At 48.5% G+C, this 24,025-nt stretch overlaps 1 protein-coding gene across 8 annotated transcripts in view; it reads left to right on the forward strand.

The window, feature by feature from the left end:
* Nucleotides 1–24,025, forward strand: part of NF1 (neurofibromin 1) — a 2,143,703-nt gene that overhangs the window by 1,608,406 nt on the left and 511,272 nt on the right. For all 8 annotated transcript variants that reach the window (XM_078679713.1, XM_078679719.1, XM_078679717.1 and 5 more), the window contains 2 exons: nucleotides 13,826–14,166; nucleotides 21,570–21,772. In XM_078679713.1, the coding sequence (XP_078535839.1) occupies nucleotides 13,826–14,166; nucleotides 21,570–21,772 (544 nt within the window). The remainder of the gene's footprint in view (nucleotides 1–13,825; nucleotides 14,167–21,569; nucleotides 21,773–24,025) is intronic.

Consider the following 24,025-nt stretch of genomic DNA (forward strand, 5'->3'; position numbering starts at 1 on the left):
GGCCCCTGTGTCTCTCAGAGCCTCCACCACCTGTCCATTGATGGTCACCTTCTGCCCGTATTTCTTAGTGTTTTGGGGCAGCAAGGTTTCCTGGGCCATCTCTCGGTCTCCTAAAGAGACAAGGGTCATCACTGCTAACCCTTCCTCCCCACTAGAGATCAAATCCCCTCCCAAAGCTACACTGGCCAATGCCGGTGCTGGAGCACCAGAGGGTGCTGGAGGTTTCTTTGGACATTTGGGGGCAATGTGCCCCACCTCCCCACATGTAAAGCAGGTAGGCGGGGGCCTGTTGTCCTGCTTGCCCTTACGGGGCCAGGACTTCTTAGCCTTGGGGGGTTGAGACACCTTCTCCTGGGAACCAGTTTGGGGCCCTTTAGAAGACTCCTTTTGATTACCCGTGTCCCCCCCACTCTTCTGCGGAGGACCCTGTCCACCCTTGGCTGGGGTACTTACCACCCCCTTGTGGACCCTGGTGCTAGTCCACCGGTCCGCCTCTTTAGCAAGCTCACCGGGATCAGTTAACTTACTATCCAAAAGATGCTGGCGCAGCTCTGGGACACACAAACTACTTAAGTGCTCCCTACTAACCAAGTGACACAACCCCACATAATCAGTAACTTTGCTGCCCTTCATCCAACCTTCCAGTGCACGCGTGTACATACTCACACACTCCACCCAAGTACTTGAATCAAGCTTCTTGAAGTTCCTAAACTTCTGGCGGTACTGTTCAGCAGTGAGCCCATACCTGAGGCACAAAGCCTCCTTCATGGCGGAGTAGGACAAAGCATCCTTTGCTTCTAAGGGGGCCAAAACATCCCTCCCAGAGGCCTCAAAATGCTTCCACAATCCTGCTCCCCAATTCTTCTCAGGCACTTCATTCATCCTTAGGGCTAGTTCATACGCTCTAAACCACGCATAAATATCATCACCCCTCTGATAATTCTGTACCAGATCCTTCGGTATGTATACCTTACCCGCCTGTACTGGTTGTGCGCTGCCACCATTAGAACTGGGCACCCTCTCTTTATATTTGATGGCCAATTCCTTCATGCCCCTCTCATGAGCCAATTCGAGCTTCTTCTCCTCCAAAGCGAGAGCATCCCTTCTCTCCTGCGCCGCTCTCTCCTGCGCCTCTCTCTCAATTTCCAGGCGCAGTTTCTTCTCATCGGCGTCCGCTCTGAGTTTCAAAAGCTCAATCTCATGGGCCCTAGTTCTCTGATTCTCCTCCACTTCCTCTGGAGAAATATTCCTACTGGAGTGGGTGCTGCCGGCCCTAGACGCTGGCTTCGCCACTGGCAATTCACTGGGCCAAAACCCAATCTCCTGTGCGCCACCCTCTTCCATAGGAGCTTCTGGGACACCATGTTTGGCCTCCCACCAGGCCCTCAGAGCTGTCTGTAGCTCTTCCTTATTTGCGCCGCCCCTCACTGGGCATTCAAGCTGTTTGCAGACCTTTCTCAGTTGCTCCTTGTTATAGGTTAACAACTTCTGGATTTCAAATTCCACCTCCACGTCTCCATTCACGCTTGGCGCTTTCCGAGACATGATGCTTCCTACCCCTTTTTCAACTAAAAAGGTTTCACCAAAAAGAAAAAATCCTGCGCAACCTGTTCCGCTAAACTAGACTAGTGATGTACAAGAAATTACTGCCGGTCAAGTGCAATTATTAGTTCAAAATCCCACCGCGAGCCACCAATGTTAGAACCGGGAGTCTCTGGTTGGCAAAGGTAAGTACCTTGGCCCAAGTAGGGACCCCTAGCTCCGGTCAGGGCAACGGAATAACCCTCTGAGATAACCCCTGCTCACCCTCTAGGTAGCATGGCGCGAGCAGTCTAGGCTAAACTCGGAGACAATGTGGATAACATTTGCACTTAACACAACAATAATCCCCAATCCACCACAAACTGAGACCACACAGGTAAGTATATTTTTATAAAAATATATAACTTTATCTAGTTTCAGCAAGGTAAATCAAGCAGTTGCACGATAATCACTTCATTATAAAAGGGAGGCACTTAATCTTAATTGGTCTTTCTTAATTTCAGGAAGTTCTCAAAACAAATGTCTCTAGTCTCTTCAAGTCAGCACAAAGATATGCCAACGATTTTGTGATCAAAAACGCTCTCAAAAATGATGAGCAAACAATGCCAGCGTAAAACAACTATCCCCCAAGGGTCCCCTGGCTTCAGGGACCACAAGCGCTTCTTGCGCGGCTCACCCGGTATCCTGGGCGAGGGGGGACTTCTTTCCTTGTGCTTGTGGTGACGCGGGTCCCCCAGGGGCACCTCGCGGGTGCAGGCCCAGTGTTGCTCCCGCCCGGCCGGTCTCAGGACGCTCTCCGCCCGCTCTGGATCCTTCAAAGAGCGGCGGGGAGCAGAGACGGCAGGCCAGGGGCTGGAGCCCTTGCGGAGATCCCTCGGCGAGGTCAGGTCACTTCTTCCCGGGCCCGGCGGTGATCTCGCTGATTCCTCGGCTTCCTCGCGAAGGCAGCCAATCCCCTCGCGGCTCCTCAGGCGAGCCTCCACAGCACCCGGGAGTCAGCCAATGGCAGTGCGGCTCCCGGGACAGTAAACAATGACGCTCCGCGCCTCCGGCCAATCACGGCCCACTACTGCTGATGACGCTGCGCCGCACGGGCCAATCCCGTCGCGGCGTTAGTGAGGGGGCTCGGCTCCCTCCACCAATGGGAGCGCGGCGGCTTCGTTCTTCGCCGCGGCAGCGCCTGGACCTCTAGGCAAGTTACGGGGGGGGTTCCTGGCTCCGGGCCGCGGTGGTGATTTGGCGGCAAAGGGTTTTCAAGGGCGCTGGTCCCGATGAGACCCCCCTCTCGACCTCTCCACCACGTTGGAGCGGATTTCACGAGGGGAGGCGCCACAAGCCTCCAACCCTCATAGGAAATGTGCCGATGAGCACACCGATCCCTTCCTCACGCTCCGCAGTCGAGTACACCACGCCCCCGGTCCACAACAGCCCGATCTTGCAGCTGTTTTCTGGCAAAGCTTTAGGAACCTTTAGCCCTGGGTTCCCAGCAGGAGGCCAGCTCTTCTCAGGCCCTTGGAGATTCAGTAAAGACACAGCACACAGCAAAGTCTTGGTAGGTTCAAGCAGGCAGGGTCACAGCACGCAGCAAAGTCCCTTTCCCCTCTTCAGCTTTCAGTGGCCACAGCAGAACAGGTCAGCCCTTAGAGCACACAGCAAGGCAATCTTCCTTTAGTTCTCTCGCCGTCTTCCTTCCAGCAGAGGGTCCGTCTTGGTTGTAGAATTTCAGAATCTACTCTTCTGCAGACCGGGGTCCTTTCCTTATACCCCCAATGTCTTTGAAGTTCTTGGTGCATGGAGGCCCTGGGTCCAGTCTAAACCAGTTCTGGGGGTTGCGGAGCACTGAGGTGTCTCTGGCTTTCTTCTTCCTGTCAGCTTCAGGGCCAGTGGGGTCAGTTGACCACCAGGAGAGAGCGAATGTGGGGGAGGTAGGCAGGCACAGCCCAGCACTTATCTGGCATTCCTTCCTCCCTCCTCCCAAGCAGGCAGATGTGCCCTTTCATCCCCGGGATGGCTCCGACCCTCTCCTCTGGGGCTCTGCAGCCCCTTCCTGTCACATCCAGACCAGGCAGACATTCCACAAACCCAGGCACACAGAAAAAGGTTTAGACAAGAGAACAGCCACTTTCTAAAAGTGCTATTCTCCAACACAGGATTTAAAAACACCCTTCACTAAAAGATGTGTCATTAAATTCTGAGTCCAGGGATATCTCTCATGGATGTTCCATCTTGTTCCTATAGGGAGATAGGCTGGGATCCAATGGGACCAGCCTCCCCAGGCTACCCTAGGGAGCCCTACAGCCCTACAGCAGTGAGCACACAAAGTGGCTGCTGCTCTCTACCAGAGCATGTTACCTGCACTAGTACACGCTCTACCCTATCCATTCACTGCACCCTACCCAGGGGGGTACCTGGAGCCTTCCATAGGGGTGGCTGATGTGCACAGACAGGGGAGGGTTAAGCCCAGCCAGTGGGGACACTGGCCGGGCTGACATGGCAGTCACTGACTGCACACAGGCTCCGCGCTGGCAGGCCTGAGTCACCATTTTAAAGCTACTCATGTGGGTGGCGCAATCCGCGCTGCAGGCCCACTAGTAGCATTTGTCATCACCGGCCCTGGCACACACAGTGCACTTTACTAGGGACTTCGTGGTGCTACAAATATGCCAATCAGGTATATTCAATCAATATCACAATTTACAGAGGGAGCACTTACCCTCTGACACTGATCAGCAGTGGCAGAGGGTCCAAAGCATCTAAACCAGCAAAAACGAAATCCAGCACAGCATCAAAACACATGAGTCAGAGGCAAAAAGATGGGGGAAGAACCACGCCAAAAAGGTGTCAGGTCTAACAGTGGGGAACTCCAGACGTAGATCTGTTCGCCACCGCCGAAAACAGCAAATGCCGAGGCTTCGCCTCCAGGTACTACCAGCCGGGGACGCTGGGGAACGCGTTATGGATCAACTGGTCGAACAGCTTTCTGTACGCTTTTCCACCAATTCCCCTGATTCCGGCGGTTCTCATCAAGCTGTCCCAATCCAGGGCGAGAATGATTCTGATTGCCCCGGAATGGCCCAGACAGTGGTGGTTCACGGACCTGCTCCACCGTTCTCTCCTTCCTCACGTGAAGCTGCCGTGCAGGCCGGACCTTCTCACGAAGTTCGGGGGGCGGATGGTGCACCCCAACCTTTGGCGGCATGGCTCCTGAAATAGTGCAATATGGCCATCTGAATCTCCTAGAGGATTGTATGGACATACTGAAGGAGTCTAAACGTCCTTCCACTAGGACTTCCTATGCTTAAAAGTGGAAGAGGTTTTGCATCTGGTGTAGGTCTAAGAGCTATGACCCTACGACATGCAAGGAAGATGTCATCCTTCCATATCTGCTACATCTGGCGCAGTCGGGCCTTAATGTCCATTCCATTAAGGTTCATCTGGCTGCTTTGACTGCCTACAGGAAAGGCCCTTCACAGACTTCCTTTTTCCAGATCCCTGTGATCAAAGATTTTTTGGAAGGCTTGAAGAAAGTGTTCCCTCCTGTCAGGCTTCCTTCGCCTTCATGGGACCTGAATGTGGTGCTGTCCAGATTGATGAAGGAGCCTTTTGAACCCATTCATAAGGCTTCGTTGCAGCACCTGTCCTGGAAGGCGGCGTTCCTCGTGGCCATTACATCGGCCCGCAGGGTGAGTGAGATTCAGGCATTGTGTTGCCAAGAACCTTATACTGTATTTCATAATGCTAAAGTTGTTATGCGTACTCACCCTAAGTTTCTTCCCAAGGTTGTTTCTGATTTTCATATCAATCAGACTATCACTTTGCCTACGTTCTTTCAGAACCCTTCATCTCCAGCGGAAAGGTCTTTGCATTCCCTGGATGTGCGGAGGGTGCTGAAGTTTTATCTTGATAAGACTAAAGATATTCGTAGGTCAGACCAATTGTTCATCAATTATGGCTCAGTCAGGACTGGTCTTGCTACCTCTAAACAGTCCATCTCGAGGTGGATTGTGTCCTGCATACAGTTGTGTTACTACAAAGCTAATAAGACCTTAGGGGGCAAACCTAAGGCTCATTCCACCAGGGGCAAAGCTGCTACGACAGCTATGCTCCGTAATGTTCCCATTGCAGAGATCTGCAAGGCGGCCACTTGGAAGTCGGTCCATACCTTTGCTAAGCATTACTGCCTGGACTCTGATGCCAGGGCAGACGCTCAGGTTGGGCAGGCTTCGCTGCGGAATCTGTTCGCACAGTAGTGGCGTTATTTTATTCTCCACCGCCGCTTGGTGTGGGGATGGGCTTGCCATTCTATTCACTAGATTATGACTATACACAGAGATCCCCTACTACAGAAGGAGTAGTTTCTGTCCTGTAACTCCAGTTCTGTAGTAGGGGTATCTCTGTTATAGTCATAAGCGCCCTCCCGCCTCCCCGGTGGAGAGTTATTCATGTTCATAATGCTACAGGTCTGGCGTTTTCTACGCCTTCAAAAAGAACTGAAGCTAAGTTGGACCTGCTATGCATTCTGGGATACTGGGAGAAGGTTCTGGAAGGTTCCTTAAAGGCACAGTATCCTAATTAAGCCACATAATGGCAGCCTATGGGGCTTGTCTGTCCAGGTTCTTCTCTCTATCATTCCTGAGGGATTTTGCTGTTAAGCAAGGGAAATCTGTACAGGCTTTGCTGTTTTGTGGATTTTATGGTGGAATTTCTAGTTGAAGTACTGGACAGTGTAGCCTTTTTGGCTGCATTATCTGTCTTTAAATTCTCTCTAAAGTGTCTATGCATTTTCTGCATTTTTTGACACTGTAAGAGATTATTTTTGATTGCTCCGGGGTCCACGCACATGGGCAGGACTATTCACTAGATTATGACTATAACAGAGATACCCCTACTACAGAACTGGAGTTACAGGACAGAAACTACTCCCTCTCCTCCGATACTGCTGCTTTTCTCGCACCGTCTGCACCTTCGGCGCACGATTCTTCCGCTGCTCGTCTCTCGATGTCTAGGGGCCTTGGGGTAAACTAACCTATCTAGATTACCTTCCTCAAGAAGATAACCATCCTCTGCTACCAACTGTTAACGCGGGATTACTGGTTACTAGTTACCTTACCAGATCCCAAACCAAGTCGACTGGATCGTTGGTACCTGTCATTGAGTAAAAGGTAATCTAACAATAGGTCAATCAATTAGGAACTTACACCACTCCAAATGACCACTGACCAAGATTAAGTTTCAAAGATTTAATATAAAGTCAAAGATAACTGAAGATACAAACTTCTTGAGATGAGATTCAAAAGATAAACTGGTATCACTATGAACATGAATTCTTTGAATAGTCTAAGTCTACAAAACAGAATAATGAGTACAAGTTCGAATATCATGAGCGTTGCCAAAATGGATACAAGTTGCAACCTCAAAGTCATTACAGAAAAGAAAATTTAGGTTAGTCTGTCCCTACACTACACTAAGTAACATCCCTACTTAACAAGATCTTTTACCCCTCTAGGTGTCAGCCGTGGTGACTTCCTAAGAAGATCACGCACTTCTCTTTGTCTCTTCCCTGATAATGGGTCTCTCCTGATCAGTCTATCTGCCTACCCATCCGCTTCCTTAGGCTCCCAAAATCATCTGCTCTACTCTCTTCCCGGGTCGCTTTCCCTAATACCAAATCACATTTTCGATAGGAACGCCCCTTGGGACGCCCCTCACGTGGTACATCTTTGCGCGGTAAACTCCATGATGGTACTCTTCAAGACCCTCGTTAAAGTTGACCTTGGCTCCCAGGCTTCTTCTCCAGTGCGCCGATACCCCCTGAAATTCCTGAAGACTCCTACAGGCCTGCGCCAAGCGCCACTGAACAAGGCTCTATTCATTTCGACTGATTAGGACCCCTCGCACCTGCATACATACAGGCCGTCCCACAGTGGGCCTCAAATTCCAAACTCCACCATATCTATAGGTCATAAAGCATTATGGAAAGCTCTGTACTTGGCACCTCTCGACTTCTCCTCTAACGAGCACATTACAGATAAAAAAAAAGAACATCCCTATCAGTTCGGGCCCTACTTGATTTACATGAAGCGGGTCCCTGCATTCTGAAAACATTTAACTTGATTTAAACAGCATTCTTAACTAACATACGTTCCTTAAAACACACATCTATAAAGCATATATTTCAAACTAAATTCGATAATACATTTTGGAAGAATCACGTTAACCCCACCTCACATTATTTTAGCAGCACGTTTAGATTTTCTGTGAATTGCCATGAGGCCTACACAATATACTGGTTTTGTAGAGCTCCACTTAACTCTTACATGATTCCTTTAACATGAGAACGTGAGGTTTTCATATTCATTCCAACATTTCTACATTAGTCTCATACTACTATAATTATTGCTACTCTACTTAAACATTCTATACATTTCACTACTAAATATAAGACACTCTGTGTATTTCACTTCTAGATATAAAACACTCGTGTGCAAAGCATGTTTAAACTAACTACGTGCTTGTAAATATGGTGCACTTATACATTTTTTTCCCGATTTGGTGCTCTCTCACTACCTTCAAGTGATCATGGTTTTCTAAAAGGTTGTATATTTCTCTACCCCTAGTTCGTTCCTCGCCCATTTGTCCATCCTTTCCCTCATCCAAAAACAATCCTGGTATTGTAAACCGTACAGTTTTAAAAAAAATATATAAACAAAAATAGAAATAAAATGTGACGCAAGCCCGCTCCCTTCCAACATTTCAGAATCTGTAAATAGCAGTTTAGGGGATCTTATAAAACTCCACTCTTAAGGGTATGTTTTACATATTTCTAGAAAGGAGCTTGGCGGACAAATAAATATCAGTATTAAACATGTTTTACGAGTGCTTCATCTACGTACTAAATGCCTGTGTGCATGATAATCCTTGATCAAAATCATGTTGGTTCCCATTTGCTTGAATGCAATTACTATAGGGTAGAGACTTCTGCAAGTGTATCCGTTGAGTAGACTGATTATAAAGTACATTCCTTAACAGCCAGTAAAGCCGAACACTTTAATTCAGTGTGTATAAAACTGTTTGAAGATGACTTTTACATTTATGATACAACATTTGATCGAAGTAAATCATAACTATTGCCTCCTTTATTTTGCACTCTGCTGAATTTTTGCCTATGAAACTCTGTATACCACCAATTCTATTATCCAGAACCAAAACTCTTAAGTTAATTGTTGAGACTGTGGTGTATCATGTGTACCATTTCACGTTTAATATCTGCTTGTATGTGTGAGAAGTTGGCCTGATATGCAGTGCTCACTATTCTAGTGATCACTATGTATCAGTCCAAACAACCCTTATTGATGATTGGTTGTAAGTCAACCTTATAGACCAGCTATCCTAGTAGCATGGATACGAGCAGTGTAAGGCTAAGACTCTAGAGGGCGTGTTAAGCCAGCTGTTTTACCATCACATTACCCCTTGAACACCAAGTGAAAGGACACCACACAAGTTGTTATGAAAATAAACAGATATTTATTTATAACAAGACTACCCTGAACTCTTTATGAGTCAGGGAGCTAAGCACATAACAAAACTCTTAAGAAAATACTTTAAGTCGCACAATTTACACAAATGCCCTAGGGGCACGAAAAACCATATACTCAGTAAGTGGAATGCGAACTTGCTAGCAGGTAATACTTTTCTAGACTCAGGAATCGCTAGGCCTACAATTCTAAACACTGGGATTAGATGCAGGAGGCCTGTGGACGTCGTGTGCAGAGTGGGAACTCTCACGCGTAAGGCGGGAAAAAGTCTATGGAGGCTAGCAGTTGCAAAGTTACTGTTCTCGGGCGAACCCGACTAGGTGGGTCGAAAACAAGAGTGGATCCGAACACTTAGGGTGTTGGACTATGCTGGAGCACCGGAGTACTCAGGTTACCTAGCCCAGGGGCTGCGGCTGCATAGGGTTGAAGTTGCGTCGGAAACCCTCGTTGAAGATCCAGGAGCCTGAAGAAAGAGTTGCTGGCAGGCGGCCAGTGAAGAAAAGTTCGAAGAGATCCAAGCCTGGATCAGGGAAGAAGACCTGAAAGCAGAGGGGACCAAGTTCTGAATCACTAGCCAGTGATTAAGTGGGCACCAGGATGGCACCGGACGAAGTCACCGCAGTCAGGTGAGTGGGCGCTGCTGGGCTCTGCAGTCTCTCGGACCAGGAGGCGTTGTCGGCGACCAGGATGGAGGTGCGAGCTGTCCCACGAAGGTTCTTGCTGTCGACGTCGCTGGACCCAGGATTGGGGCAACAAGTCTTGGCAAATGCAAGGCCCACGCGGTGGACCTAAAATGGCGTCTTCAGTGGACCAGGAGGGTCCAGGGTGCTCCTCTGTTGGAGGGGAGCAAGGGCTAGTCTGGAGCAACCAGACCAGCAGTAGTTGTCGTCGTGGAGCGTCATGAGAGGGCCACTAGCCAACGGGCAAGCGACCTGGACAACACGGTTGGCAGCAAAGAGCAGAAGGGCCCCACGCAGATCTCAAGGATGCAGGGGGGCTGAAGTTCGGTGCTGGAGCTGCTCAGGGTCGGGGCTTCTCTTACCCCAAAGCACTCAGTCGAGGGTCACTCGGGAGTCGTGCTGGACAAGCGTCGTGCAGTTCTGAAGATGGCCGGTCCCTCGAGGTCTCGTCGCACCCACGGATCACAGCTGGGCTGATGATGTAGGTTGAGGTCAGAGGTGCCAGGGAAGCCGGTTCTCGTCGTGCTGGAGCAGTCTTGATCCGAAGGAGAGACTGGCAACAAACCGCGATGCTTGGTTGGTGCCTGCTGCTGCAGGGTGACTACTCCTTAGTCTCAAGGGAGAATCTTGGGAAGAAGTCTTGAGTTCCTTTCGTGGAAAGTAGTTTCAGGATTCAAAGATGATCTGATTTGGAAGGGGGCCAGTTCCTACCTTTATCCTGTAAAAAGGGGCTGGCACGCGACTAAGTCCTGCCCTATGGGTGGGACCAGGAGGGGGGTGGTTACACCCCTCTCCTTTGGCGGGCTTTCCCCAGGCCAGGGGCTGGCGTGCCCCTGGAACTGGTTTCAGCCGGCCTATGCACTGTGAGCACCGGGGTGCCACTTGCAGTCACCTTCCTCTAAAGCCCTGCCTACCTAGGATACACAAAATCCTGTCTGGGACGGTGCTGGCACCGCCCCTGACAGGAAACCCTTTGTCCTTGCCTCCTGCTCTGGGAGGACTCCCAGCAGCAGGAGGGCAGACTTGTGTCTCGGTGGCAGCATCCATTTTGTGGAGCTAAGGCTATGTCTGACTTTAACCGGGGTTACAGGTTACATACATGTCGTGTCCCTCTAGAAGGGTGGAATGCTAACCCCGTCGCCAGAATTGGCGAGGGGTTAGTATTCCAATTCGTATGACACCTTACTCAACATGTTTTGATAAAGCGATACCAGAGTTGGCATATAACCGCGAGGATTATAATACTCTTAAGAGTATATGGTATGCGATATCATGGAAACGGCTAAGGGATGGATCCCGAAAGCCGCAGACAGGCTCAGCTCATGCCAGAGCACTATCTCACACGATTCCAAGCACTCTGCCTTCAGGATTGTCAAGGCCTGCTATAGGAGTGACTGATAGGAGATCTGTGTGTCCATTTAGGTTTAGATATAGGAATACTATATCTATAGCAGAGGGTGGGTACACCACTCTGCCCCAGCTGTCAAGCAGCCAGTTGTGTCTGATTTAGTTAGTCAGCCCAGGGGTGGCACAATGCATGCTGCAGCCCCTGGGAGACTTCTGGGTGCACCTCAGCCCTGGGTACAGGGACTTGAGAGGGCCCAGGGCCAATTCAGTACCTGGGTACAATTTGGATTAGAGAGAACAGCTAGGCTGTGGGTCTGATTAGCAGGCCCACAGCCAGGGAAAGTCGTAAACCAGTGAAGCAAAAAGCAAAAATCTGGGTGATCATAGGATTGCAGACCCTACTCTCCTGCTAGTTAAGAGGGTTCCACCAGGAGAAACTATTGTTACTCACAATTCTACTTGGTTTTCTGAGTTCCTAAGTGCTTTTTTAACCTCAATCCGTCAGTGAACAAGGCTCTGACCAACCAAGTTTTCCACATGAGTAACAACGACTCCCTGTAATTCCTTGGATAGGGTAATTAGCTATAGAAAATATAATTCCTAGGACCAAATATGAGATTACAATATACCAGATGACATACAGAAAATGAGTTTAAAAAAAAAAAACAAAATCATGTATATAAAAACGTATTCTTAATCATGGAATTACCAATAGTTGAAAACAAAGAGAACAGAACAATAACTGTAATGGATCCTTATGACATTACTTTATCTCATTAAATAACATTAAAATCACTGAACAATAAGTGGCAAATGTGTTAGTCTTCAACGCGCGTTTCAGCACTGAAAGCGCCTTTGTCAGGAATAGCCACAAAGACCTAAAAAGTGATTAAAAATACATTTAGAACTCATTCTCGTAATACAACAAAATTAGGTTACATGTATTTAAAATATAAGACAACTGTGTTGCAATCTGCCATAGATAAAGACTTCTAATAATTATGCTTATAACACTAATACAATAAGCATCTATTACATTCAAATAACAGAATTAGATTAAACCAATGCTTTTAATTTTATATAAGCAAGAAGTATGAAAAAAGAAGAGAGATGGTGAAAGTACAGAAGATGGAACCAAAAAATCCCAGTTTTATGTCCCTTTAGTGTTTCATTTTTATCTTTATGATTTGACTAAAGCTATGATGGTTGGCTTACTTGTCAAATGCACTGTGCGGTATTTTTACTACTTTTATTTAACTGTGGCCCCAAGGTGTAGGAGAATTTCTCGTACTGCAATTAGAGCATGTAGGATTTATTTATTTTATCTAATTTGAAATGCTTAGAGGTCAACTAACCTATTTTAATAAAAGGTTGGCGTCCAAATAGGTGAGAGGAGGGAAGAATACTCCTCTGTCTGAATTCTGAATTTAGTTGCGATCTAAAGGACAACAAATGCAACAAACTACATTTGTTGTGTACGCTCATATTAAATGACTTATACAGTTCTGGGGATAATCTGCTGCTAAATTAAAAAAAAACTCTGTTAAGGATAACACTGTAGTTGTATATTCTAGCTAATCGTGATTTGATGTTATTGTATTCGGAATTAATATTTATATTTTGAAAACAGAGTCACGATATTGCTTAATGAAAATACATAGCTTAGCTGGTTTATGCAAATGTAGATATATGCATATAGGCACATATCTATTAAGATGGTGTCAGGCATAATATTTTAGCTTTATGTGTAGTTGTTTATTTGCAGTGCGGTTAGTGATTCTTTACACTTCATCTATGCAGATAATCATTTAAGAAAAACCTATCATTACCAATCTCTCAATAGGAATATGATTATAATGATCTTGGACGATTTATAAAACTAGCGATAATTATCAAATCAGCATCTCTATTTTCTTATTAAACAGAATATTGCTATGGAACATGCACAAACTCCATGAGAATTAAGACCTATACTTCACAATGCAACTATCAAAATAACCTCTTACCTATTAAAATTAAAGGACAATTTTAAATAAGTAACAGATAAACCGTGGCAGCCGATAATGTCAATAAATGTAGGCTGATCGTCACATGGAGAAAATGAAGGATCATGTACGGAGGCAAATTTAGAAAACCTGATCAGAAAAGTGTTATATTATAAAGAAAAACAAAACCTGAATAAGATCAACGCCAGGAATCATTTTCTCCTAAAAGTTTACAAGGTCATCGTCCTAGGGTCTACATACCTTTTAAGCGTACTTGAGAGCTCGGTGTGCTTGCGAGGTCCAACCAAGTTTTCAACCCATTTGCCTTGAGAAATGCCAGTTTGAACGTAGTAAGTGACCTGATTAAGTCTTAAGCAGAATGGACAAAGAAAGGTAATTCCCTCCAATGTTAAGCCACACCCTTCCTGACATACTCTGGCTTCGTCTATATGAGCTTGCATGGCTTGGGGTGGATAAAGGAGACCTGGGTATTACACATAATAATCACATGAAGCCTTTGCGAGAAACTCCTATTTGTGACTTGAAAAGTGAGAAATTGCACGGTATTGAGGAATTAGTTTGACCTATGCCATATGTTGTAATTTCCTTTAAAAGATAGTTTTGCTATTATTGATACAAAGTTGATTTGTTTTATCTTCGTTGCATGAACTCTGCAGTATGAATGTGTTTTTTGTACACATTTAATACTAAAATTGCTTATTTGTTTTCTCTTCAGGTGGGTTCAACAGCAGTTCAAGTTACATCAGCAGAGCGAACAAGGGTCTTGGGACAATCTGTGTTTCTCAATGATATTTACTATGCTTCTGAGATTGAAGAGATCTGTCTTGTGGACGAGAATCAGTTTACCCTAACCATCGCCAACCAGGGAACACCTCTGACTTTTATGCATCAGGAGTGTGAAGCCATTGTGCAATCTATCATTCATATACGGACTAGATGGGAGCTCTCTCAGCCCGATTCTATTCCACAACACACAAAAATTCGCCCAAAGGATGTCCCTGGAACACTTCTAAACATTGCATTGTTAAATTTGGGAAGCTCCGACCCCAGTTTACGGTAGAGCGCTGCTCACACTAATTTACAATATCTTCTACTTGATTTTTTAAAAATCTTTTCCTAAGTTATTTATCATTAAGTCAGTAAGCCTACTTATGTATTTGATGTGCTGGGTGCCATAATGAAAGATTGAATCCAACGATTGGTTCGTCCATAGATTCACAAACATGGTTGACTGTAATTTAATAGCTGGAAGACACAGGTGAATCTGCTAGACACAAAAGGTATTCTTGTCAATGGTTATTTGAAATGTCTTCTGACACTTTACATGTATGAGGAGTATCCCTGTCGATCAAAGTGAACAACTTGTTTGGACAGGATGAGTCCCTACATATGAAGGCTTAGGGAGATCATGTGCCAGGAAATATCTTTTATTTTCATATTAGATTAGAACTTTTTTATATTTTATACCACAGCACTTAAAACCCACTGCAGTAAGGTTATTGCAAAAATCCTGACTTCAGACTCAACATCTTGAAGTCAAGAATCAGCGAACACAGGAAAATGTATCTGATGGCAGGAAGGTTCTCCACTTGCTCTAAGTAAAGGACCACTATGAATTTGAATGTCTATATATGGTCTGTTTCCCAAGAAAGAAAGATAACTTGGGTCTTAAATACATTTTTTGGGACCAATTACATATCACTTGTTCAGCGTAAGGAGTTAGAGCCACTTGTGCAAAGGTGTTGCCTTCATTCCGTAAAATGAAATGATGAAATGTGCTACAAAGCCCCTCTTCGCTTGCTGTCCTCCTGTTCTGTGCTTTGCAAGTGTTCCATTCTGAAAGCTGTGCAAAACTAACCTCTTTACTTAAGTCTCCTTTCTTTTAAAGCCATGTTGAAAGAAATCTGCATTAACATCTGGAATCAGTTCATGTAAGAGTTATGCACTATATAAAGTTTTTCTGTATTTATTGAATTGCTGATTCCATGTGAACTTCACAATGAATAGATGCCATTAACCCATTTTGCAGACATTATGAACTGCCATGTGCTCTTTGATGCTGTGTTCACTTTCTGCTGCCACTACAGATGTGAAGTATACCTTGAGAAATATATTGGTGTATTCAGTGGCACATGCTGCTCACAGGGAGTTAACATATCTATGATCTAAGTAGGAATCTGAAAGAGACACGTTAGTGATAGATTCCTTACCTTAGAATAGATTCCTTACCTTAGAATATCCCCAGGCGTCAGACTGGATCCGGAAAATTTTGCGTAGCAATACCCCTGCGCGCCGGCAGGCGTCGTCCGCGGCTCCGCATCTGTCGTCGGCATCGTTAGCGCCGGAATGACGTCGTCGGAGTACTTAGACGCCGCCCTCGCGCGCAGACGTCAGTTCTTCTTTTTTCCGCGCCAGCTAGTGCAGATCCGGAGAAGCTCTACCCCTTTAATCACTTTTTGACTAAACTTTTTGATCTTTTGATCATTCTTTTTTCTCGAGTCATCGACTCCTAACGGTGCCGGTAGGGATGCCTGGTTTTAAACCTTGCTCGCGGCGCGACCGACTGATGTCGGTTACCGACCCCCATCGCCGGTGCCTGCAGTGTCTAGGCCTCGACCACAACGACTGCACCTGCTCCGACTGCCGGGCCCTGACGTCGAAGGCTAGGCGGGAGAGGTCCCGCAAGCGACTGGAGCTCCGGCAGTCGGCCCCGCGCCGCTCCAGGTCCCGGTCCCACAGGAGGTCGAAGGACCGGTCGCGGGGTCGGAGCCCTCGCAGCTCCGGGAGTCGGCATCGGTCGTCGGGTTCCTCCTCAGATAAGAGGCGGCATGAGAGGTCGGAGCGACGTGTTCGTTCCTCCGACCCACCCCGACGCTCGCTCGACGCGGCCGGGGGTTCGGGTGACACCACCCACGCGGTTCCGTTGGAATCGCAGGCGCCGCTTCCTGCCCCACACCCGCAGGTCCCTGGGAACGATGCGGCTCCAGAGGAGGTCGAGCGGTACCTCATGGCCATGAGGTCCCTCGCTCCTCAGCCGGGTTCCGTGGCGGCTACGGGCCCACCGGTCTCCACTGGAGGGCCTAGCGGGTCGGGCGCTCCGGCCCGACGCCGTCTGGTGCTTCGGCTCCGGCGCCGCCGGTGACTTCGGTCCCGGCGCTGCAGGCGCTCGCCGGATCCTCTTCCGGATCCGGGTCGTCGCCGGTCGACCTCGCCGGCCCCACGGACCTTCTGCCCCAGTGTCCGGAGGAGGTCCGGGCTAAGCTCTCCCAAATCCTTGCGGAGGGTAGAGATGCAGCACGATATTCCATCCGGTGTGGACTGGATACGACTGACACACTGGGCAGGGCGATTGCAACGACGGTGGCGGTTCGACGCCACGCCTGGTTGAGGTCCGCCAACTTTTCGGCCGATGTCCAGGCCACTCTCCTGGACATGCCGTTCGATGGCCGTCGCCTCTTTGGCGACAAGGCAGACCATGCGCTTGAGCGTTTTAAGGACTCCAGGGCTACGGCCAAGTCCTTGGGCCTCTCGGCCCCACGCCAGCAATCGGGTGCCTTTCGCGGCCACGGAAGGGGCGCCCCCACACGTGCTGCCAGCCACGGCAAGGACGCCAAGAAACGCATTAGACAGACTATTGACTTCTAGTCAGCGGCCCAACTTAGAGGGGTTTCCAAGCCACGTCTCCGTGTTTCAGTAATCACACGCCGCCACCTCCTAATGAGAAAAGCCCATTACATCCACGCTACCAAATAAACAGGAACAACATCACCAAGTAAAGAGGAATTCAAATTCACCTTACCCTGTGGGAGCTATTACTCTGCAGAAGGAGGAAATTTCATTGATTAAAAAGAAAATACAAGCACTAGAACTACCTCAGATGTGAGGGGTCATCTATAAATTTAAGGTTGCCTGTCTGTTTTTATAGTCCTGATGAAGACTCGCATGGCCCAGGCATAACTAATCGTCAGGCCTCAAGTCGAGTCGAAACGTCGACGCCTCCTTTGTACCTGGACCTACATTTTTTCGTTGTATTCTTATGTGCATCTGAATTATGACACATATCTGTATTTCAAATGTAACAACATTATGGTATAATTCATTCTAGGCCAGGAAGTACAACATGGATGATTGCTGATTCGTGTTTGTAGTGTAGAAAGTTTTTTGAATTTCTAAGTCACTATTTTCCGTAATTCTTCCTTTCCTTTTTCAACACTATTTAATTCACTCTTTTCTATGGTGCACGCTCCCTTTGGGGCAACCTGTGTGACCCAGATGTATTGTAAGCCATCTAACTCTTAATGAGTGGCGATAAATGAATAAATTGTCCTGAAATTTAATGGCTGCTGTTGCGGTTCTATATTGATACATTTATGGATTTAGAGTAGATTCTTACACTCTTGAATAATAAGCACCGACAAATTGTGGTATTGATAATTTATAGTCTATGGACCATTGTTTTCTAATACTGCAGAATGTTCAACAGCGCGGTGGCGGCCGTGGAAACCGCCGTGGCGGCGGTCGGGGAAAACGGCGAGGCCAGTCCACACCTTCCCCCGCAGCACCTGCCTCAAAACCCTCCTAGTCCGTGCTTTCAGGCCCATGTGACGCCAGTGGGAGGCAGGGTTAGGCATCACCTCTTCCACTGGCGCACTGTCACGTCGGACAGGTGGGTGCTGCAAATCGTCCGAAGGGGCTACTCCCTGCCCTTCGAGGCGACCCCTCCAGCCATGCCACCGCAATTCTACCGCGTGTCGGGGGATCACTTGCAACTTCTGCAAGAGGAAGTCACGGCCCTCTTGGCCAAGGGGGCCATCGAGCGCGTTCCTGGGCCGGAAGTAGGGTGTGGTTGTTACTCCCACTACTTTCTGGTACCCAAGAAGGGCAAAGGGGGCCTACGCCCTATCTTGGACCTACGGAACGTCAACGGCTTCCTCCGGAAGGAGACGTTCAAGATGCTGACTTTGGCTCAGGTCTTAGCTGCCCTGGACCCCGGAGACTGGATGGTAGCGTTGGACTTGCAGGACGCTTATTTTCACATCCCCGTCCTGCCGGCCCACCGGCGTTACCTGTGGTTCACGGTAGGCCACGAGCACTTTCAGTTTACCGTGCTCCCATTCGGCCTTACCAGCGCCCCACAGGTGTTCACGAAAGTGATGGCGGTGGTCGCAGCTCATCTGCGCAGGTTAGGGGTGTCAGTCTTCCCCTACCTCGACGACTGGTTGTTGAAGGCGGGCTCGCCCCAGACAGTCGTCAGCCACCTCCAGACTACGGCCGACCTCCTGCACTTGCTGGGGGTCTCCATCAACGTGCCGAAGTCACACCTGTGTCCCTCTCAGAAGCACCTCTTCATCGGAGCGGTTCTGGACTCGGTTCAGTTTCGGGTTTATCCTCCCGAACAGCCCTTATCCCGAGTCTCGGTCAGGTTTACACTGCGGCTTCTGGGGCTGATGGCCTCCTGCATCCTTCTGGTGCATTACGCCCGGTGGCGGATGCGGGCTCTGCAGTGGGACCTGAAGTTTCAGTGGGCCCAGCATCAGGGCAACTTGTCCGACCATGTCTTGATCTCGGAGGGCACTGCATGACAGTTGCAGTGGTGGCTCACGGACCGCGACTGGGTCTACGGCAGATCCCTCTCCCTACCCCAGCCAGAGCACGTAGTTAGGACGGACGCGTCCCTCCAGGGCTGGGGGAGGGCACATAGGAGAGGCGGAGATCAGAGGCCTCTGGTCTCCGGCGGAGTCCCAGCTCCACATCAACCTTCTGGAGCTGCGGGCGATCTTGGCTTGCACTGAAGGCATTCCTCCCCTCTGTCCGGGGGAGTGTAGTGCAGGTGTTCAAGGACAACACCACCGCCATGTGGTACTGCAACAAACAGGGTGGGGTGGGGTCATGCACCCTTTGCCAGGAGGCTCTGCGCCTCTGGCAGTGGCTGGAACATCAGGGCGTGACCCTGGTGGTTCAACACCTGGCAGGTTCCCTGAACGCCAGGGCAGATGAACTCAGCCGTCGGTGCATGATGGATCACGAATGGCATCTGAACTCAGATGTGGCGCAAGGCCTCTTTCAGCAGAGGGGAGAGCCTTAATTAGATCTATTCGCCACAGAAGAGAACGCGCAATGTCATCAGTTCTGCGCGTTGGAATTTCCAAGGCGGCACTCGCTCGGAGACGCTTTTCGTCGCGGGTAGAGTTGCGGTCTGTTGTACGCCTTTCTGCCTATACCACTTCTGCCCAGAGTGCTGAAGAAGATCAGGCGCGACCGGGCCCAGGTTATCCTTGTGGCTCCGGACTGGGCACGAAGATACGGGTCTCCCGAGCTACTCAGCATGTCAGTCGATCCCCCGATTCGTCTGCCTCTTCGGGAGGACCTTCTGTCGCAGCAGCAGGAGACGGTCCTCCACCCGAACCTGTCCAGTCTCCACCTTCAAGCTTGGAGATTGAGCAGCGACAGTTGAGGCCATTTGACTTGCCTCCTGAAGTCTGTAATGTCATTCTGGCAGCCAGGCGTCCCTCCACAAAGTCGGTGTACGCCTGCAGGTGGAACAGATTTGTGGCATGGTGCACAGCAGAGGCTGTGGATCCACTCTCTGCACCCCTTTCTGAGGTTCTCCTCTTCCTTCTCTCTCTTGCCCAGCAGGGCTCTGCTCTGGGCACTGTCAAGCGGTACCTTTCTGCCCTTTCCGCCTTCCTCAGGCTACCAGATCAGCCTTCCTTGTCCAAGTCCCCATTGTAAATAGGTTTTTGAAGGGCATCACACACATGTTTCCTCCTGTTCCTTTCGTGATGCCTCAGTGGGATTTGAACCTTGTACTTACTTACCTAATGTGTGCTACCTTTGAGCCGCTCCATAACTGTCCTCTTCGTCTTCCTACTTTGAAGACTGCCTTCCTGGTTGCCATCACCTCGGCCAGGAGAGTGAGTGAGCTCCAGGCTCTTTCTAATAAACCTCCTTTCCTCTCTGTCCATCCGGACAAGGTTGTGTTGCAGACGAGACCCTCTTTCCTGCCCAAGGTTGTCACAGCCTTCCACATCGGGCAGTCTATTACTTTGCCCACCTTCTTTCCGCCTCCGCATCCCTCGAAAGAGAAAGAGAGGCTTCACCGTCTGGACCCAAAACGTGCGCTCTCTTACGATCTGGATCGCACACGCCAGTTCCGGGTGGATGACCAACTCTTAGTTGGTTACGTGGGCGCTAAGAAGGGAAAGGTGGTGCACAAGAAGACTATCTCTCGGTGGATCATCTTGTGTCTCCAGGCGTGTTACTCCTTGGCTAAGAAGGAACCACCTGTTAGACTGAGGGCTCATTCCACTCGGGCCATGGCGACTACCACTGCCCTGGGCCGAGGAGTGCCCTTGCAGGACATTTGCCAGGCAGATACGTGGCCTCGCTGCACATGTTTGGAAGACACTACTGCCTGGACAGCCAAGTCCGGAGGGATGGCTTCTTTGGCCGTTCCGTCCTCCAGGACTTTCTGGTGTGATTATTGCTTCGCAGACCCACCACTGGGGTTGGTATTGCTGGGGTATCTATTCTAAGGTAAGGAATCTATCACTAACGTGTCTCTTTCAGATGCACAAGTTACTACTTGTGTAACGATATATCTGTAAGAGACATTAGTTAGTGATAGATTCCTTACCGACCCACCCATCCTCCCCGTTCTGCGATCCGATAGCTAGGGTTAAGGTCATCCCCTTTCAGGGCCCTAGTTTCATGGCACCAGTGTTGGTTCTATCATGGCTCTGCGTATCTGGCGCGGAAAAGCTGTGTATCAGAACTGACGTCAGCGCGCGAGGGCGGCGTCTAAGTACTCAGACGTCATTCCGGAGCTAATGACGACGGACGCGGAGCCGCGGACGACGCCTGCCGGCGCGCAGGGGTATTGCTACGCAAATTTTTCAGGATCCAGTTTGACACCTAGGGATATTCTAAGGAAAGGAATCTACTCTAAGGTAAGGAATCTATCACTAACTAATGTCTCTTACAGATATATTGTTACACAAGTAGTAACTTGTGCTTATGGAACATACATCTACTGCAGATGTTTAACATAAAATGCCAGCCTTGCTTCTTTATTTTAAAACGTTCAATTCTGAGCACAAGTTTTACATGAACTGTGTCCCCGATGTCTTAGTCACTAATAAAATGCAGAGCCCCATAAGTTATCCCCTGTAAAGTAGTATTTATTGTAAACCAGTCGTAGGCAGACATGAACTATCCCAACAACCTCTTCAGTAGATGTTCCTGGAAAAGTCGTGAATGACCAGGACTAATCCATAATCTCTAGCCTTTTCCGCCCCAAAATGAAATGTTCTAAAATTCACAACAGTGTTTAGTATTTGTGTGTTTTTTAATTGTTTTACTAGATCAGTGTACTTGTTTTCAGTGTTTCTGGGTCATTAAGAAAAGAAACATTTGGATTTACCATGTCATGATAATTCGACACTTCTGTTTTGTTGCAGGTCTGCGGCCTATAATCTTCTGTGTGCCTTAACATGTACCTTTAATTTAAAGATTGAAGGCCAATTACTGGAAACTTCGGGTCTGTGCATCCCAGCAAACAACACTCTTTTCATTGTCTCCATTAGTAAAACTCTTGCTGCTAATGAACCTCATCTCACCTTAGAGTTTTTAGAGGAGTGCATTTCCGGATTTAGTAAATCCAGTAAGTAGTATTTGATTTTCTGAATTTCATCAATCAAGACATACTCCTTAGCCTATCTGCGTATGTGTCCCTTTATATAACTACGTAGAGTTCACACCTTGTTATCTTTTCACTTTTCCGGCGCTTTATTGCACCTTTGCCAAACTTGCTGAAGATAACTTTAAGCAGCTTTTAACCTTCTTTCTGTGAATGTTCCTGTAAAATCAACAAACTCGATTTTTTGCTGCATTATATCATAAAACAGTTATCCTTTTTATTCATTGAGGGACTGCATGAAAATGAACTTTGAAGCATTTGTATTCGCAGCATGTGTTGGCGGTAGATACATATGCTTAGCATTATCCTGCCATCTAGTTTTAGGCTCAGACAAGTACAAGTTGTTTTTCTTCGAAGAAGTCTTCGAGTCATGGTGACTCCTCCTTTGGTGTTAGATTGTCTTTTTCTGCCATTGGGTTCGGACATAGACATCGCAGCTCTGGGACCAAAGCTTGATTCCTCACGAAGCCTTTGCTGTGTCCCATTTTATTTCCACTACAACCGAACTGCTTTTATCACTGAACCATCAGCTGGTGGTGTTGGACATTACCAAGCGCCCGCCTAGGGTCACGCTCGGCCTTCCAAAACGTCTTCGCCTCTGTTCAGCGTTCCAGTATCCATGAGTGATGGAAAACACACCCTTCCGAATTTGCCCCAAGTGCCACGCAAAGTACTCCTAGCAAGACCAACACAGAATGTGCAATCACGGTTTGTCACCGGAACTCAAGGAGGCTTTCTGCGAGGCATGCTTGGCGTTCCGGTTGAAGAAAGCACTTCAGCAGTGAAGGGATCATTGCTGGTCCCACACCACTATGCAGCGAGGCACAGAAGGTGCATTGTACATCTTCAGGGAGCAGTCACCAGACCCGAACAGGATTTGGAGGAGAGAGAGGTGCTGGCGGCGCCTCTGGATGTACTGAAGCTGCTGGCTGTCAGTGGAGACAGCTTGGACTCCTACCCCGATTCCAGGCAGGGGCACATGAGTACCTTGGCGCATGCCGCACAACCCCCTACCAAATCACCCAAACTGGCTTTTGGAGCCCCACTGCCCTTGGGCCATGACAATCTCTACCAGCGGGCACACAAAGAGAAACCCACTCTGCCCGGAAAGCCTTTGATTAGTGTCGGAAAATATAAAGCCTTAAAATTTGCTTCAGCGTCAGTACCAAAAAGGCCACATCGGCACTACCAAAGTCAGTCAAAGGCTCAGGGGCGAAGCAGCACACATCGGATCCAAAGAGAGCCTCTGAGCCAAAAGATGATTCAGTACCAAAGCCATCGGGCTGGTTTCGGCACCTAAGCACTCTGCATCGAAACCCCATATCTGCAAAACTCTCTTCGGCACCTTCGAGGCCATAATAAGCGACTAAAGATAGTACTAAGCCATGGTAAAGACAGGTACAGACCATTCTAGAGTGCTAGCAGGAGAAGCTTGACAAGGGACAAAAGTCTCTTTTTGTACACCCAGACACTGGGAAACAGGGCACCAAAGCACCACCACCTGTTTCTTTAAGCTTTCCAAAAGAAACAACACATTTGAGGAGGACTGTCAGGGGGTCGCTGACGATGACGGACGGGGTGTGGACTTTAACATCTGTTCGTTTCCACCCCGTCCGCAGGACTCGTACGGTCCCTTTAACTCCGCTTGGATTTCTCCTGAGGCACTGGCCACAAACATGACCCGCCGGGAGCCAATCAGCTGTGAAGGAGGCGGATAAGGAAGCACTGCCGAGACCTGGGAGCGCGAAAGCCGGTGACGGAGAAGGTGATACCGAGAGCGAGTCGAGTCCGGAAGAGAAAGGAAGAAGAAGGGATCACGAGGAGCGCGGAGGAGAGGAAAAGACCGAGGAGCCAGGAGGCCAACGTTACCGCGACTCGCCCCGCCACGCTTCTGGGGAAGTGTGGCTGGAAAAGGTACAAAATTGTATACGGAATTTCTCATTCACACCCCCCCCCCCCCCCCCCCCCCCCCCCCCATCCAATACGGAGAGGCGAAGAGAAACCCTATCCCAGAGGAAGAAGACCTTCGGGAAGACTACAGAACTTTTTCGTTTACCTTCTTTGCCAGTAGTATAAAAGAGTGGAATACGTATACTCTTTGCTTTTGTGACATCCGTCATATGAATAAAGGAACAGTTGAAAAGCACGTTATAGTCTGTTTGCCATCGTTGATCCAGTGGCCCCTCTACGAAACCCCACAAGGACATTGCTGGCCCT

Source organism: Lissotriton helveticus, chromosome 3_1 (genome assembly GCF_964261635.1).
Source record: "Lissotriton helveticus chromosome 3_1, aLisHel1.1, whole genome shotgun sequence".
Lineage (NCBI taxonomy): Eukaryota > Metazoa > Chordata > Amphibia > Caudata > Salamandridae > Lissotriton > Lissotriton helveticus.